The 16,136-nt window shown below is 40.7% G+C and overlaps 1 protein-coding gene across 3 annotated transcripts in view; it reads right to left on the bottom strand.

The window, feature by feature from the left end:
* The window catches only part of LOC146806066 (solute carrier organic anion transporter family member 2B1-like), a 456,740-nt gene that overhangs the window by 242,585 nt on the left and 198,019 nt on the right, over positions 1–16,136 (bottom strand). For all 3 annotated transcript variants that reach the window (XM_085623369.1, XM_085623367.1, XM_085623368.1), the window contains 2 exons: positions 10,262–10,424; positions 3,311–3,532 (listed from right to left, as the gene is read on the bottom strand). In XM_085623369.1, the coding sequence (XP_085479495.1) occupies positions 3,311–3,532; positions 10,262–10,424 (385 nt within the window). The remainder of the gene's footprint in view (positions 1–3,310; positions 3,533–10,261; positions 10,425–16,136) is intronic.

The raw sequence follows: 16,136 nt of genomic DNA, 5'->3' as shown, positions 1-16,136 counted from the left end.
TTTGTGCAGCTTCCCAGCCTAGAGGTGACCTTGACACCATTTCTGGGGCTTGAACCCTTGCCATAGAGGGATCCATGACACCACAATGCTGAAGCCCTTGCCTCTGAACTACAGCTCATGGTATCAACTTGTGTGGGCACTTGAACCTGCATCGTCATGCCTGAAAGTCATGCTAGTTTAATTAATTAAACTATGCAGCAATCTGTTTCCTAGACAGTGTCACTGGTGGAAGAAAGGTAACTGAGCTCGTGTACCTACACGTCAGCTCATTACCTGTCACCCAAGCCATTCTTATAGCTTAGGGGGTGCTGAACCATCAAAATTGCAACCATGTGGCAGTGTGATGGTTTGCACCTGTGTGGGTACCATTACTGACTGCACTGGCAGTGGTAACTGGTGGTGCAAGCTGCAGTGGCCTCCCGACAAGGGCCGTGGCACTTCTACCTTCATACAAGTGCAGGGGTCAGCACTTTACATCCCACACCGACCTTACACCAATAGAATCAATATCCGTGTTTAAACTGGGTATAGTCAATATTACATTAGACAGAAGAGTGACTGGTGACGTAGTCACAAACCTTCCATACTGATACGCAGTCTGATTTCGAACGCTTGGTCTGGGGAAGCATTAACTCAGGATTTAAAAGTAGCACCATGATTGGGGGTCTTTATCAACGGGTATTGTTTTTTGGGTGGAAAGGGTAATTCTAGATTTTAGGGTAGTTATGGCTATTTGAGTGGAAAGGGTAAATTTACGTTTTAGGCTAGGTATGGGTTTTTGGGTGGGAAGGCTACATTTAGGCTTTAGGGTAATTGTGGGTTTTTGGGGTGGAAAGGGACGTTTTAGGTGGGTAAGGGATTTTAGATGTTAAGGGTAAATTAAGGGTTAAGAGTGGGTGTTGGATTTTGAGTGGCAAGAGAAATTTTAGGAGTTATGCTGCTTGTGGGTTTTTGGTTGGCAAGGGTATTTTTTTAGGGTTGTATGGGTGGTAAGGGTAATTTTATGTCTTGGAGCGGGTATGGCATTTTGGGTGGCAAAGATGTTTTTAGGGTGGGTATGGGTTTTAAGGGGTGGTAAGGGTAAATTATGGGTTTAGGGATTATGGGTTAATAGGATGAGATATATATATCCATGGATAAATGTACTTTCAAGGCTACGCTTTTAGGCTTTAAATAGCCTTGTTCACATGTGTGAACAATGTTATTTACGCCGAAATGCGTAGCGGAGAAGTCGAATAAACCTTTCCTGAGCTATCATTCAGTTTGTGCCTTGACAGTACGTTTATCCATGGATATGGGGATTTGTTGTTAGAATTACCTGCCGGTCGCTCTACCAGAGCACGTACCAACTCTCTCGGGTCCCAAACCGCTTCTTTGTATGCTCGTTAATGTGCAGCATCTGATTTTCACCAATTCCCTCAGTCATCACCGGAGTAAGAAAAAAGTCCATTTCAACAGTTGCTACTACCGTAAAGGCAATTCCGGATTCCTCCACTTCAATAGTATCCGACCCCGTTTTGGTCCTGAGGAGAACTCTTAGAATGTTTTGGGTTCAGAAACGCATCAACCCCCCTCACAGCTAGTAACAGCCACTACCAGCTTATGGAATGTACCCTATATAAACAGGACTTTGTCTGTTGTAACCTCGGTTGATCTAGCTGCATCTGGCATGTTGCTCGTCTAACAAGCATTAATTATTTGCACTGCCATACAAATAAGGACTAGTCTGATGTTTGTCATATTGTTTTTTGTATATATTCTTGTTTGTTCATTGATTTGGTTTTTTCAAGTATTTCTGTTTGAAATGTGCTTTATGTCAATGTTTATCTGTATTTATGAATATTGTACAGTGTCCTCCTTTATGACATGAATCAAATGTCGTAATAGTTTGTACTTTTAATGAAATAAGAGAAGGTGAAATAAAAGCAACACAACCACCTAATGACTAAAGGTGGTGATTCCTGAAAGTATCATTAGAACAGCTCACGTCCTAAACACCCCCTCTATTTCCCTTAGTATTAAGGTGGCCTAGTCTGGACGTAAGTATAGGCCCAACCCCTTGTTGAAATAGCTATCACTAGATACCACAATATAGTGATACTGCCTCGAAATATATTTCCAAAGACATAGTTTTCCTTTTGAATGAAGCCCATTGAAGGCCTTGGCAAAATTTACATTATGCCAGAGTAATTTGCGGAATTTGGGGAATTTCATGTAATGTTTGTTATGCAAAATTTCTGAAATGACACCACTTTGTGTTATTAGGTGACATTTGTGTTAAAAAATACTATGAATACACACAAACAAGAGAACACGAGCAGCAGTTGTTCGCAGTGCTTTAATTTAAATGCGTCCATGTGCCGAAAATTGACCAGAGGACGCATTTCACGTTAGCACATATAGCTCAAAATTAAGGATTTTGTAGTTCACATAATAATGCATTATTTTGCAGGAAATCCACATAATGACACGAAGCAAATCGCGTAAATTTCGCACACACCTAATCCTGACACACCTATTTCCAATGACCCAAGAAAAATAAAGGTTGTGCAAGAAGGAAAAGATATTCCTTCCAAGATTCATAATCATACTTGGTAAAATGTGTTTGCCTCCTCAAAATGGTCCAGGTTTATACAGCATTTATGAGTGCACAAGCTGCCTCTGTGTAACAAGAAGATGGCACTAGATTGCGAAGACCCACAACTGTATGCAGTTGCCAGGAGTAAGGTCTAGGAACATGCACATAAGACATGGTATAAATCTTTAATGAAGATGAAAGAATGCCTTTATTAAAAACATTTTATAAGTTCACAAAGTTGAAAAAATATTTTTTGCTATATCCTGATTTTGGGTACAAGCCCCCACCAAGGCAAATTTGGTCTCCCAAACTAAGCAATAGAGGCCGCTGGCCCTAGCAAATCGTTCCTTAGCACCAGGTGGAAAAAGAGTCCCAATAACGCTGCAGCAGACAGTCCCGCGCCGGGCTCTTGCATGCTCTTTTAAAGGTCTGGTTCTGCACAGCCTCTTCCTGCATCCGGGGATTTGGATACTTTTCAGCAGTGAGCACACGCTCGACCGTGCACTTCTACAATCCAGAACAAGATTTTGTGAAGCCAGACCTAAATGTTTTATAGTAAAGAGTCATTGGAGAAGACATTGAAAGTCAAAAGCAAATTTCCATAGAGTATGGAGCAGCCATGAGGGGATTGCCACTACACAAGGAGACTATTAATGTTGTGAACAAAGGGAGAAAAGCAGAGGCATGGCAGTCAAGGGTACAGTTAGGGCAGCTCGAATATGGACGTCTTACCCAAGTAAAGCGGCGAGTTCCTTTTGCTGGCAAAGTCATCAATGTACGAAATACCAAACGGCTGAATGGGGACTCCACCGACTCCCAGAAGAAACTGGCCAATGAAGAGGAAGGACAGGACATGCGTAGTCCCCCTTGTGGAGTGACTGGCGCACTTGGAATTATTCAGCGCCCGGCTGGTCCCATCCAGCTGACAAATGTCAGTCAAGTTGCTGTACACACCTGTAAAATTGGATAACAACTGGTCAGGGAACTATCACCACTCACAAATGGATGTGTGGTATGTTAGATTTTAGGAGGAAATTAATGCTTGTTGTGAAACAGAGCATGTGGTTTCTATTTATATCGTCCCAATTACAATGTTCTCTCAGCTATTCACCATAGATCATTATTGAAGTAAAAGTATTCAGAAGAGATACACTCTGTAACATGGACATAGCCCAAGGAAAACCAATTCCACTTCAGCATGCTTTTATTCATAAGTAACTATTTAAGGTAGTGAGGACGAGGGCCGAGGCCCAATATTTAGGCCCTAAATATCGTCAAGATAAGAATATGCGGGAGTTCAGATTTACTATTCTAGAGCCACATCTACTTACCTTGATATTGTGCAAGTCAATATCTTGGCATCTATATTGTTGCAGGACGGTATTTTAGAGTCAAGGGGTCTCATGTACAAATTCTATTTAAGGAATTGTAAATTGTCACACATAATTTACGATTTGCAATTCCTTAAATGGAATGTACAGATATGTTAGATGGGTCACCACTTGCACAAGGATTTCTAACCAATCCATTGGCATTTTGAGAAACCAACCTAAGTACTAATAGGCTGGCACTCAAAATACCGATTGATAGTGTCACAATTCCACCTACATCATTAATATGCATGAGGTAGGTCGCACATTGAGACCCACTACGATTGACTGTAATGACAGGCATGGTAGCCTTCTGGGGTCAGCAGACCACTATGTCTGATTCCTTTTAAATAAAGCATTTTGTTTTACATAAATTAAAACAGGATGCATTTAAAAAAAACACAAACCTTTTTTATGAGCCAGCAGTATGGACCACTGCCTGCTCTTACAAAACGTTTTTGAGAAGTTCACTAAATGGGAAGGGGTCCCATTACCACCTACTTTGAGGAGGTGGTAAAATATTAATGTTTTGCGACTGCAAATCATTAATACATCCCTAAAAGAATTGGTAATTTGAAGGGACGCCTATAACTTGCTCCTTCCAAATCCTGATTCAGTGTTCATTCCCAAAACCAATTAGCGATTCAGGAATATTTGGTAACACAATAATGAATAGCTACTTGGGATGGTAAATAAAAAACATTTTGTGGTTGGAGAGGCTCTGATTTTATACATCGGAGCCTTACCAATCGTAACATGGAACGACAATTTAGGGACAATATTTTGGTACAACATATTTAGATTGTCAGCTCATGTCAAGATTAAGGCACTTGTGAAGTTTTGTGATTAGCAAACTCTACTGTCTCAGTTTTTAACTGTAAATGATGGGTCCCTACAATTTGTAAAATGAATTTTGCCAGAGGACCTTCTGACCGATTTGACAGTCAGAAAGATAGCTCAATGAATTAAGCACTTGCTGCTGACCTCAGGGTTCATACCCGGGTCATGGAGTTAAAATTCAAGAGAAGGCAACTCTGCTTGTCTTCCTTTCAAGTTAGATACATTGACACACATTACGTTTCGTACCAGTAGCACCAGTTACAGCTAAGTGGTATGAAGCAGTAAATAAAATACTATTATATACTTCTTGGTAACATAGCTCCTTATACACAATTATTCATTTTAGGTCTGGAGTAAGCCAAGACCTTTTTTAAACATATATAATATATAATAATATGGGCTTTGGATCAGCCTCCTTAAGTCATCAATTTCGGTGGGTAAGGATCCTTCAGTCATTTCCTCAGGTATTGTCAAAGACATCTTGGATCAGCACAAGTAATCTTTAAGTCTCACTGTCTTTCTATTGCCTGTTTGGGTGTATCCTTCCACCTCCCTTGGATTCATGACACACTATTTCACACCTGAAAAGTATGGTCACCCATCATACTTGTCACATTCTGTTACTCATGGGACATATCCATGTAAATCATTGAGTAGCCTTATTTCTCAGTGTAGCGTCCACTCTTCTGATGCGGTCATCAGCGCTAGTTAACTTTCATTTTCTCTTTGCAGCCCAACTCTCATGCTGATTGGTGCTTCTGCTCTTCGTCAATAAATGTAGGCGACTCACGGCGGATTGTCATCTGGTCCACCAATCACTCACACTTCATTCAACAATGCAGATTTGTGCTTCTTTTAAAATGATTCTGAACAGCTCTGGTATCTCAGATAGAATGTTGTACCAGAGGGTTGATCATCAAAACTAATGAACATACTCAACTTAGGTATCAATCTAATGGCTAGTTACTCAAGTAACAGGCACAATCCCTCCATGCTCTAATGACTAAACCAGCAAGATGGCTCAGCGCAACAACACAAACAGTGGTCTCAAGGTCAAGAGTTCAAAGTACAGCAGTTTACACTATGGCTACCTTCCTTCCAAGATTGGTAAATTCATCACCATTAAATAGGGCAACAATAACTGGGTTTCTTTGTAGCAGCACACTGTTGGGTGCCTCTTTGTGTCATTCATTTCACATGTTTGGATCTAAAGTGTGTATCATCATATGTTATATCATCTCAGCAGGCAGGGCAGCAGAGACGTCAAGACACTTCTCACCCCGTTGTGGTGGTTGAGCGCAATGAACATCATGGTAATTAACTTAGATAAAAGATTAGACAACTCCTTGTGACATTAGAAAGAGCTTGTGGCAAGAGATCGATAGTGTTTAAACCTTATGACATAACCTGTACCATTTATACTTCAATTTTTTTTTGCCAATCTAGTCTAGAGGTTGATTTTTCCATAGAGTCGGCTAAATGTATTGTTAGTAGATGGAACTGAGCTCTCATATCCTTTCATCTGGTAATCAGTTAAAGCTGGACTGCCATTTGTGGTACAAAAGTGTTTCAAATGCTAGTCCTATACCAATTTGAGCAGGTGATCCTACGTAGTAAGCCGCACATGCGAAAAGAGTTAATGACTGTACTGCGCATCACTGTAGAACAACTATTTATTAAGACATAAGTAAGAACAAGTATTCGGAGGGTGGTTCTTGGTTGATTTGTCTTGGGGACCAAATCATTGATAAATACAGAGTGATTGGACAATTGTGGAGCAATTTATTTGCTCTCCACTTGTACAGCAACATTCCTGTAATGTGAAAATAGCTTGTGGATGATAGTCACTGTAGGAATTTGCCATCCTAAAAATCTTACATGTTCCACTTTTATATATTAGGCATCCTACCATGAGGTCTACAAGGCCTACATAAAGCTGACTCGATGTTCAAAATAGGGTTCCCTCCTTCCATAAATGGTTAACTTTGAAAGGTCTGTCTGCAGATGTAAATACTGCAACAGTGAGGCTACACATATAGGCCATATTTTCTTAATTACCTATGTGGATGACAAAATAAGGGCTTTTGTCGACAGGTGATATTTAACTTCCTTGCCATGCATTTCCTACATCCATACAATTAGCCAATCTTACCATTTGTATTGAGCCATTGCACATGCCCTGAGGGCTGGTCAGCAATCATACAGTGTGCAGAGTTCAAAGACCAATAATACCCAATATCAGAAAATGGTGGTTATCACACTAAAAGAGGGACTTTCTGAGACTGTTATAGAGTTGGTATGTTCTCATTTGTTGCACAATGAAAGGATACAAACCATTCTTCATATTATAGCCCAGGAGTGCTAACTACTGTCAGGGAAATACTAGAACCCCTGCTCATGTTAGTTTGTCCAATGGGCAGGGAGAGTGCAGCACTTTGGATTTGCAGGATTCGGGGACATTCCATAAAATAGAAATCTTAACCAAGGTATCAGCACGCGGACTGTGCATTTGGTGCAGTGGTAATGTTTGATTGATTGCGAAGCTTTTACCCCATTGCTGCCAATGAGTATTACTTTAATAAAGTTCCCCTCACATGAACCAGTGCTTATGCAGCCTCCCCAGCATGCTTACTCTTTACTGGCACCAAGACAGCAGGTCATCAGTTGAGTAATGGACTTTCCTTTTAGCTTGGATGTGAATCTCCAATTTTCAGTTAGAAAATATGTTTGTGGCAGGTTTTAAATCCCATGTTCTAGGTTGCATCAGCCTTGACTTTGCTTCCTAGTATTTTTTGGTCTGGCGTTAGGCAAGACCTGTTGATTTCTTAAAAATATATATTCACAATATACTTGTTAAAAGGTGCTTTCTGCGAGCTGCCTTCATCCATTGGTCTGTTGGTGCGTCATTCACATTTTGCTTCCGCCCACTACAGCATGGGACCGGGGGTCAGTCCACTTCAGCCACTGGATAAATGCACTTTGCGTAACGGCGGTTTGGCTGTTTCACAAGGAGCATATCCACACACAAGCTAGTTCCCTTCTGTGCTAATGATTTTATTTTTTATTTATTAATTTGATGTTCACAATGTGCTTAGAGTGATGTGACAGCAGGACGCTTTATACCAGATGTTAGCAATGGCCATATTTCACACGTTCTCAATTTGTATCTATTACTAATGCTGTTGTAAATTCTTTTTTGAATGTCCTTTAAATGATTGCTGGTATTTCACAGCATACCACTTTGCACTCATTTGAAACTGTTCTGAATTACGTTGTCAAAAGCTTCAATATTATATATGTGAATTCATAAACAGACAATTCTTCAGAACACATTTATGGTGGGCTCAATAAACTTTTCCGAGGACGAAAACCAGCCTTTATCATGTTTCATTTGCAGCACTTGTAACCCTTTTTTAATTTCCTTTTTTGCATTTCTATTTTCTTTCCTTTGTTTCTTTGTTTCCTTCTTTCTTTCATTTCTTTCCTTCTTTCTTTCAATTTCCCTTTATTCTTTCATTTCATTTTTTTCACTTCTTTTGTCATTCCTTCTCTCCTGCCTTCCTTTTTTGATAATTGTTTCCATTCCTTCTCTCCTTTTATTCTTTGATTCTATTATTTACTCTTTCCTTCTTTCTTAATTTCCATGCTGCTTTCATTACATCTTTCTTGCTTTCTTTTATCTTTAATTCTCCTTTTCCCTCCTTTCTTGCTTTTTTCTTTCGTTCCTTCTTATCCTCCTTTTTTGTCTTTCTCCCATGCCTCCTTCCTTTCTCGATTTCATTCTACTTGCTTTCTTTCCTTTTTGCTTTCTTTCTTGCTTTTATTCATTCCTTCATTCTTTCACTCCTTTCTTGATTTCATTCTTTCTTTCCTTCTTCCATCCTGTCTTCCCTTCTTTCTTTTCTTATTTTGTGGTTTTGTTGTTTCTGTCTCCCTCTTTTTCTTTCCTGCTTTGACCCCTTCTTTCCTGCTTTCATTCCTTCATTCTTGCTTTCTGTCCTTCCATCCTTCTATACTTCTTTCATTGCTTCTTTCTTTCCTAATTTCTTTCTTCTGTCTTGCCTCCTTTCTTTCCTTCCTTCTTTCTTTCATAATTTTCTTAAAGGCAAGAGGCTCGCAGTGAACAGCACACTGATTTTTAAGTCTGTGTCCGCCAACTTCTTTTGATTGTACTAAAATGATGTGATTGATACAGTTACTTTGAGGGGTTTCCAGCCACATTTCATCCATTTGTCTGGGATTGTGTCATTCGCTGCCAATGCTTGTCTTATGAAGATTCTCTGTGAGAGGGCCTGATGAGGGAGGAATGAGCTAATAATACAGTCCAACTCTACAGCCACTAAACCTGCACTCTCTGAAACATCTAATCTTCAGCTAAATTGATGTTTAGCCAAGTACATCAACTTGAAATGTTTATCATGCAGAGCAACGTACGCATAAACTTTGTTTCTGAGGGAAACATGCCTGACTTTGGAAAGTATTAGCATACTAGTTACATTACAGAGAGTTATTTTGATGCCTCCAGTAAAAATGTAATCTTTTCGCAAAAGTAGCAACAGTAACAGCTCCCCAGTAGTAGCCCCCTACGTAAGCATTTACTCATGCTAACATACTAATGTGCATTTACATAGTGTACATTGTTTTCACAAAACTGCACTTGCATAGTCGACCCTTTGTTTCTCTTTCTCTGTGGGAAACATTTTACCCGTGGAGAACAACATCCTCCATGCACCCACCGAGACAGGGATAAGGGAAAGGTTGAATAGGGATTGCAGTAAATCTCTGACTGCATCAAGGGTAAAAATAGCCCCTTTCAAAATTTTGAGGGTATTCAAATTCACAACTAAATAGGTATTCAATAACCTTCAATGTCAATTACATTTGTTTAACCCTACCCATCCTCATTCCCTACCCTCTCTCCTGCCTTCAACCTCACCGTCCTACCTCTCCCAGTCTCCTCCCACTCTCCCACCTTTCCCCATCCTCCTGTACCACTTCAATACCAGTCCCAGAATTCGTGGCTTCTACTTAGTGTTTGACTCAGTACCTCGCATGTAAGTGCCTCTTTTCTTCTATGGCATCATTTAACAGTTCTGTGCAAATCCTTGTGTCACTGTTATTGTTAGCTTGTAAAGCACTTCTATACCTGCACTATAGAAATCTGCTAAGTAAATAAAAAAAATATATATATATTCAAACATATCACCAGGACCTGCGTTGCCCTATCCATGTCTCAGTGAGTAGATTTACAGGTGCAAAATTACTTTCAAGTAAAACTCATTACTAGTTATTATTTGTTTAGTGAATAATTAACGTTAATGTAAGCATGCAACACAAGCCATGGCACTCGTACATTTATATCAGCTGCACAATGGATTTATGTATAGGGTCGTAGGTGTCTGGAATCCTGTTTCTACAATAATTTTAAAAAAACATGCATTTCGAAGGATAGTTGTGCAGAGTGATTACTTACTGGCAATAGACTGGTCATATTCATATGGTCCCACCATAAAGTGAGGAAGAGACATGATAAATCCAGCAATACAGACTAGCAAAGCGCCACAACCAATCACGCGAGGCCTATGGACTCTGCTTCCGAAGTAACTGACGAAGACAATTAGGACCACATTTCCAATCTGCAAAAGAAAATGGCCAAGGTTACTTAGTAAAACAAGTGCCGCTTTATGTCTATACCTCTTTTAATGCTCTGAACTTGAACAGTTTTTGCAACAAATAAAAACTGTGGTTTCTATAGTGGTTATTTCTTGCACTTCTCCAATTTGGGATGAGGAACGCACACCAGTTTTTGTTTTTGCCAGGTCCACATATTGGGTCATCGTGTTTATAAGTCACTTCAATTTTGTAGCATATTCACCATGGATTGAGGGACAGACATAGACGTACTTTGGAGCATGAACAAGTGATTCCAAACGTTGATACGTGTGCACTGTAGCACACTGTCACCACCACAACTATCATGACTGCATTTTAATTTTAGTCATTTGTGTAGTTTTTGCCCTCATGGTCAAAGAGGTGGGTGGAGACACATAGTCAGGGCCACTGGAATTATGCGATTGTGCAGATGCAGCGATTTTCGCATAATTATAGATTTGCCACATAATCCACAGATTTTAACAAAAAAAAATTAATTCTAGCTTAAACGGTCCAAAAGTTACTAAAATGTAGCGGCCAGTTGCTGCGCAAAGAAGGCCCTCTGCGAATCTGGACTGGTCACTTTTCTATCTTGGAGTCTTAAAATGGTACTAATTGGCTGCAACCAAAGTCCATACAGTGTTACCAAGTTTAACAAGCATTTGCAATGCAATAGGTCTCGCATTAGGAAAGTTTGAGCTTTTTGTATTGTAAATTGACTAATTTTTTATTTATGTGTTGGTATTGAAAATATTGAAATTACTAGCTTTCTCATGTACAATGTCAATAGTTTTAACTGTTGCAAATGTGACACCTATAGCATTTGTAATGCAATATGTGTTGTATTTACGTGACTTAGATGTATTGATATTACAAATAACAATGGCTTTTAATTTTTGCAAATAATTAATACTTAAATAAAAGTTAATGTAAATTATAATGCCAATCGTTTAAACTTTTGTTAATAACTCTTGTGAAGATTATGTTTAGTGTATTTAATTGCGCCTAAAATCCAAGAACAGAAGTTAAATATCATTTTTTTTGTGCCATTTGTAATAAAGCCTAAATATTGAGAGAACATATTAGAGCCAGTTGTTGTTGAATGGTTGTACAGATTGATACGGTGGTGGCGGTGAGTGATGTTGTGGTGGTGTCGAGTGATGCTGTTGCGTTAATTGATGCTGTGGTAGCGCATAGTGATGTAGTGGTGCCCTTGAGTGATGCTGTGGTGGTGCAATAGATAGATAGATAGAGTGCAATAGTCCGATAGATGAGATAGATGGATAAGATAGATAAGATAGATAAGATAGATAAGATAGATAAGATAGATAAGATAGATAAGATAGATAAGATAGATAGATAAGATAGATAGATAGATAGATAGATAGATAGATAGATAGATAGATAGATAGATAGGGCGATAGAGTGTAATTATGTAGAATATAATTATGTGGCACTGAGTGGTTTTGTGTGGAGTGTATGTTGATTTTAGTGGCGTGTAATTATGTGGAATTGAGTGTTATTTTGACTGTATCTTGCATTGTTTGCATTGCAATTAATCGGCACTGAGTGTTATTTGGAGTGCATGTGGCATTGAGTGTAGTGTAATTATGTGGTGTGTAATTATGTGGCGCTGAGTGGTATTTGAAGTGTATGTGGCATTGAGCGCTGTGTAATTATGTGGTGTGTAACTATGTGGCACTGATTGGTTTTTGGAGTGTCTGTTGTATTGAGTGCATTGTAGTTATGTGGCATGTAATTATGTGGCTCTGAGTGGCATTCAGAGTGTATGTTGCCTTGCCTTGTATTTCTATGGTTCCTTAAACCTTTAGAGGCAATTCTTTTATATTAACTAAAAGGATGGTAGTTAAATGGTGTTTACCGCAGGATGGTCGTTAAATGGTGGCTACGGAGAAGCTGTGTGCTGAAAGGCAAAGAGAAAACAGGCATGAAAGTGAAAGCGAGGATGAAAATGGAATGAGTGTGGCAGGATGTTAGTTAAATGGTGGTTACGGGGAAGCTGAGTGCTGAAAGGCAAAGAGAACACGGGCCAAAGCTGGAAGAAAACACGAGATTCGAGAGGCATATGTGTGTGGCAAACACTGGTGGGGCTCAGAGCATTCTCTTGCTGCCTTGATGCCTGTGTGTGTGAGCAGTGGGGCTGTGTGTGTGAAGTGCCTAAAGTTGCAAGAAAACATATGGTTATTTAAATCCTTAGACGCAGAATTAATGGAGCTAATGTTATCGACCTTAGAAGGATGAAAAGGGAATGAGCGCGGCATATGTTAACTTTGTAAGCACAGAAAGCATGCAGGGCAAACTTTTTATTTTGGTTGTTTGAGACTCAGATCTGGGCAAAGCTGCAAGAAAACACGGAGGGGGGAGGGCGGGCTGTGTGCTGAAAAGCAAAGAGAACACGGGCATGAAAGTGAAATCGATGGATGGCAATGCGTCCGTGAGACTAGCCCTGTGGTGGGGGAGGGACAGTTGTGAGAGGCGCATGACAAAACAATCTCTCGGCATGCTGTGGCGGGGGCGGGGGAGCGCATTCCAGGCGGGGGAGTGGACCCTTTGAAGTATGATGCCGAGGCTGTGGCTACAGGTGCACGTGCCAGTGGGCTGAAGCGCTTCCCCAAACGGATTGCATGGCGGCACGATGCACGTGATTGTGTGCGTGCTCGCCATGCAATCCACTTTTGGGAGCACTTTGAAATGCCCCTCTTACTAGAGTCTCGCATAGCGATTGCGTAAACGCAATTGCTAGGCGAGACCTAAAAATGACAAAATAATGAAGGAATACTATTACAAAGTGTGCTACGTTATGCCACATCATTTGCCTTTTCTTGCCGCATAATTCACTCAACACTGCCGCATAATTTGGCCCCCTCCTGCCGCATAATTCTAGTGGCCCTGCACATAGATTTCCAGGGGAGCGGGCTTCACTCCGCGATGGACTCAGATCCGCATAACACGGGAACGTCCTTTCCTGGGCAGCAGCTGCTTGGGTCGTGAGTGTGAGGAAGTAGGTGGGATGGGGAACGTGGCGAGGGCTGATGCCACCCCCCCTACTAAAGTCATCTGAATATATTGAGGCGTCAGGGACAGTGAGGCGGGTCTGAAGGCTGCAGTTGTAAGGCTCCTTTCTAAAATAATCCTGCAGCTAGCACCTACGAAGACTGCAGTAGTTCCTGTATTCTAACACTCAAAGCAGGCTTGGCTCATGCTCGCCAATAAAGTGAAGAAGAGTCGAAGAAACTGCAGTGTGCTGCACACCTGATGCTGCCTACCAGAGTACATGGCCTCCACATCTTATAAAACTCAGAAATCTACTTTAATAAACAATCAAGAGGTAACTGATCAAGTTGATAATCAGGATGCAAAGACAGCAAGTGAGCCTTATGTAGTTTTAATGGACTGGCAACTATCTTCCAACAAAGGCAATATAAAAACTTGAGTTGCAAACATTCAAACAAGAGGTTTCCACCCTGCGATCACATTTTGAAAAAGCATTGACAGTGCAAGATAATTTATTAGAAAAAGATGAAATAAGGATAGATCATCTGGAAACAAGCCAGACGCAACAAGTGCATGAACATTACAAACTATCATGACAAGTTGATGCCACCGAACACCGCCAACAAGCGATACTAGAACAAGCATTGGCATAGCCAATAGGTCTCGCCTTTGGGACGTTATAAGTGTTTAGCCATGCAAAAGTTGCATAACTAAATACTTATAAGGTCCCAAAAGCGAGACCTATCGGCTATGCCAATGCTTGTTCAAGGCTGGTATCGAAAGTGAAATAGGTCAAGAAGGTATGAGAGAACTTTGGGAGGGTGGGTGGAGGCCCGTGAGAAAAGGTAGGAATGTGCAGGGACCAAGTACACAAGGGTAAATGAGCATAGTGCAGATAGAGTATGGGATATAAAGGAGTGTAGGGTAGTCAGGATGTCATATATACCAACAAAGTGCAGTGCGGAGGTAAGTGCACCCAAAGTCCAGGACAAATGGAAAAGAGGGATGAAGAAGGTATAGGGGGAAAAGATATAGTAAAAACTAAATTAGTCCTCATAGGTGATAAAAGTATACATACAATCATGAGTCAACCCTGAAAGCAAACACAAAACTAAATCAACCTTTATATATACAAGTTGGGACCCTCTGGTCAAAGTCCCTCTAAACAGATGTATGATGTCCACAGCAAGTTTCTGTATACAGTATGCCATTATGGGTATGAACACCACATAAACGTTGCACAAGCATAAAGAGAAACAACTATCGTTGGACATGCGAATTGGTCGTACAATTGCTCCATATTATAGGCCAGCGGTCCGAAAAGACATTGCGTTAAAACCTGTGTACTCTAGTATGGAAAGGTACATTGGAGTCGAAAGTGGAGATGTATCCTAGAGGAAAGGTCTTCCCATATATAATATGCAGCAGCAAAATCACAAATTAAAATCTCATGATGAATACATACACCACATCAAAAAGCTAACAAGGAATAAGTTACAGTGAAATGAAGTTACCCAACATATAGTATCAGGTCAGGTATACCATATTCTAATAAACGAAGGTCTCAACTTGCCAAAATGGTCATAGTAAATGGTTCAGGCTAATCGTCTGTGAAAGGGAAAGACATACAGAAAGAAAAAGTAAGCGCTCAGAGATGGTGAACACCACAGGCATGCAGTGCAGTCTGCAGATTAATGAGCGGTGGGTTGTGTATGCTTGAACAGGCTAATTCAGAGGGCCCTCTATTCAGGTGAGTGAATTGACACCCGGAAATAATGTGAGAAAATAATAGACGTGGCCTGACTGCTAAAATCACATGATGCATTGAAGAGACGAGGAAAACGCCAGGCAGGTCGCATCAAAGTGCTAAGAGGAACAACTATGGTAAAAAGAGATGCGAGTCCTCCCCCCCCGTATTTGAGAATTATTACGCATCAAAAATGGACTGCTGAAGAATAAAAGAATCTCAGGATGAGCTGTGACACTATGGCTGGATGCAGTGCGATACTGATCGTGTGTTTGTAAATGGGCAAAACATAGCGCGACAGAAAGTTAGCAGCTGCGCTATGCCAAGAGACACTACGGTTGAATACAGAGCGAAAATGATTGTGTGCACAAAAATCAGGCAGAACATGGAGCGACAGAAAAGAGCAGCCGTGCTAGAACCAAGAAAACATACAATAGACAAGGGGACAATCTATAGCTTCCCAGAGCAAAACCTGCATCCCTCGACGGGATGCAATGCAAATAATAATGTGGTCTGACACGAGTCTGTGCAACAGCTAGAAGGCTGCATGAAATAGACTCGATGTCAGTGACGGCCAGGTGACGTCAGTCATCAGAAATGGCAAGGGATGGAAGCTGAGGACGGGCGAATAGCGTCCGTTACCTCAGTAACCTGAAAATCGATAAAATCAGTAGGAGGAAAGGAAATACTACCGGGGGCAGGAAACACACTGAAAGAAAATAAAAATATTCATGTGGTGAATGTGAGTAATGGGAGCTCATCCTATTAGGGAGAAAACGAAAATTCCAAATCATCCAGAAATGCACACGGAGACTCCAAAAGGCAGCGCTCGGTGAGCCGCTGTATTGATGATGACACATTGAAACAAGCATTGGCCGTGCGGCCGTGAAATTAACGCCGCGCGGCCATGAAAAGTGAGCCACACGGGTAACAT

This window comes from Triturus cristatus, chromosome 8 (genome assembly GCF_964204655.1).
Source record: "Triturus cristatus chromosome 8, aTriCri1.1, whole genome shotgun sequence".
Classification (NCBI taxonomy): domain Eukaryota; kingdom Metazoa; phylum Chordata; class Amphibia; order Caudata; family Salamandridae; genus Triturus; species Triturus cristatus.
The sequence above is the reverse complement of the archived record's forward strand: the minus strand, read 5'-3'. Positions and strand labels throughout refer to the sequence as shown.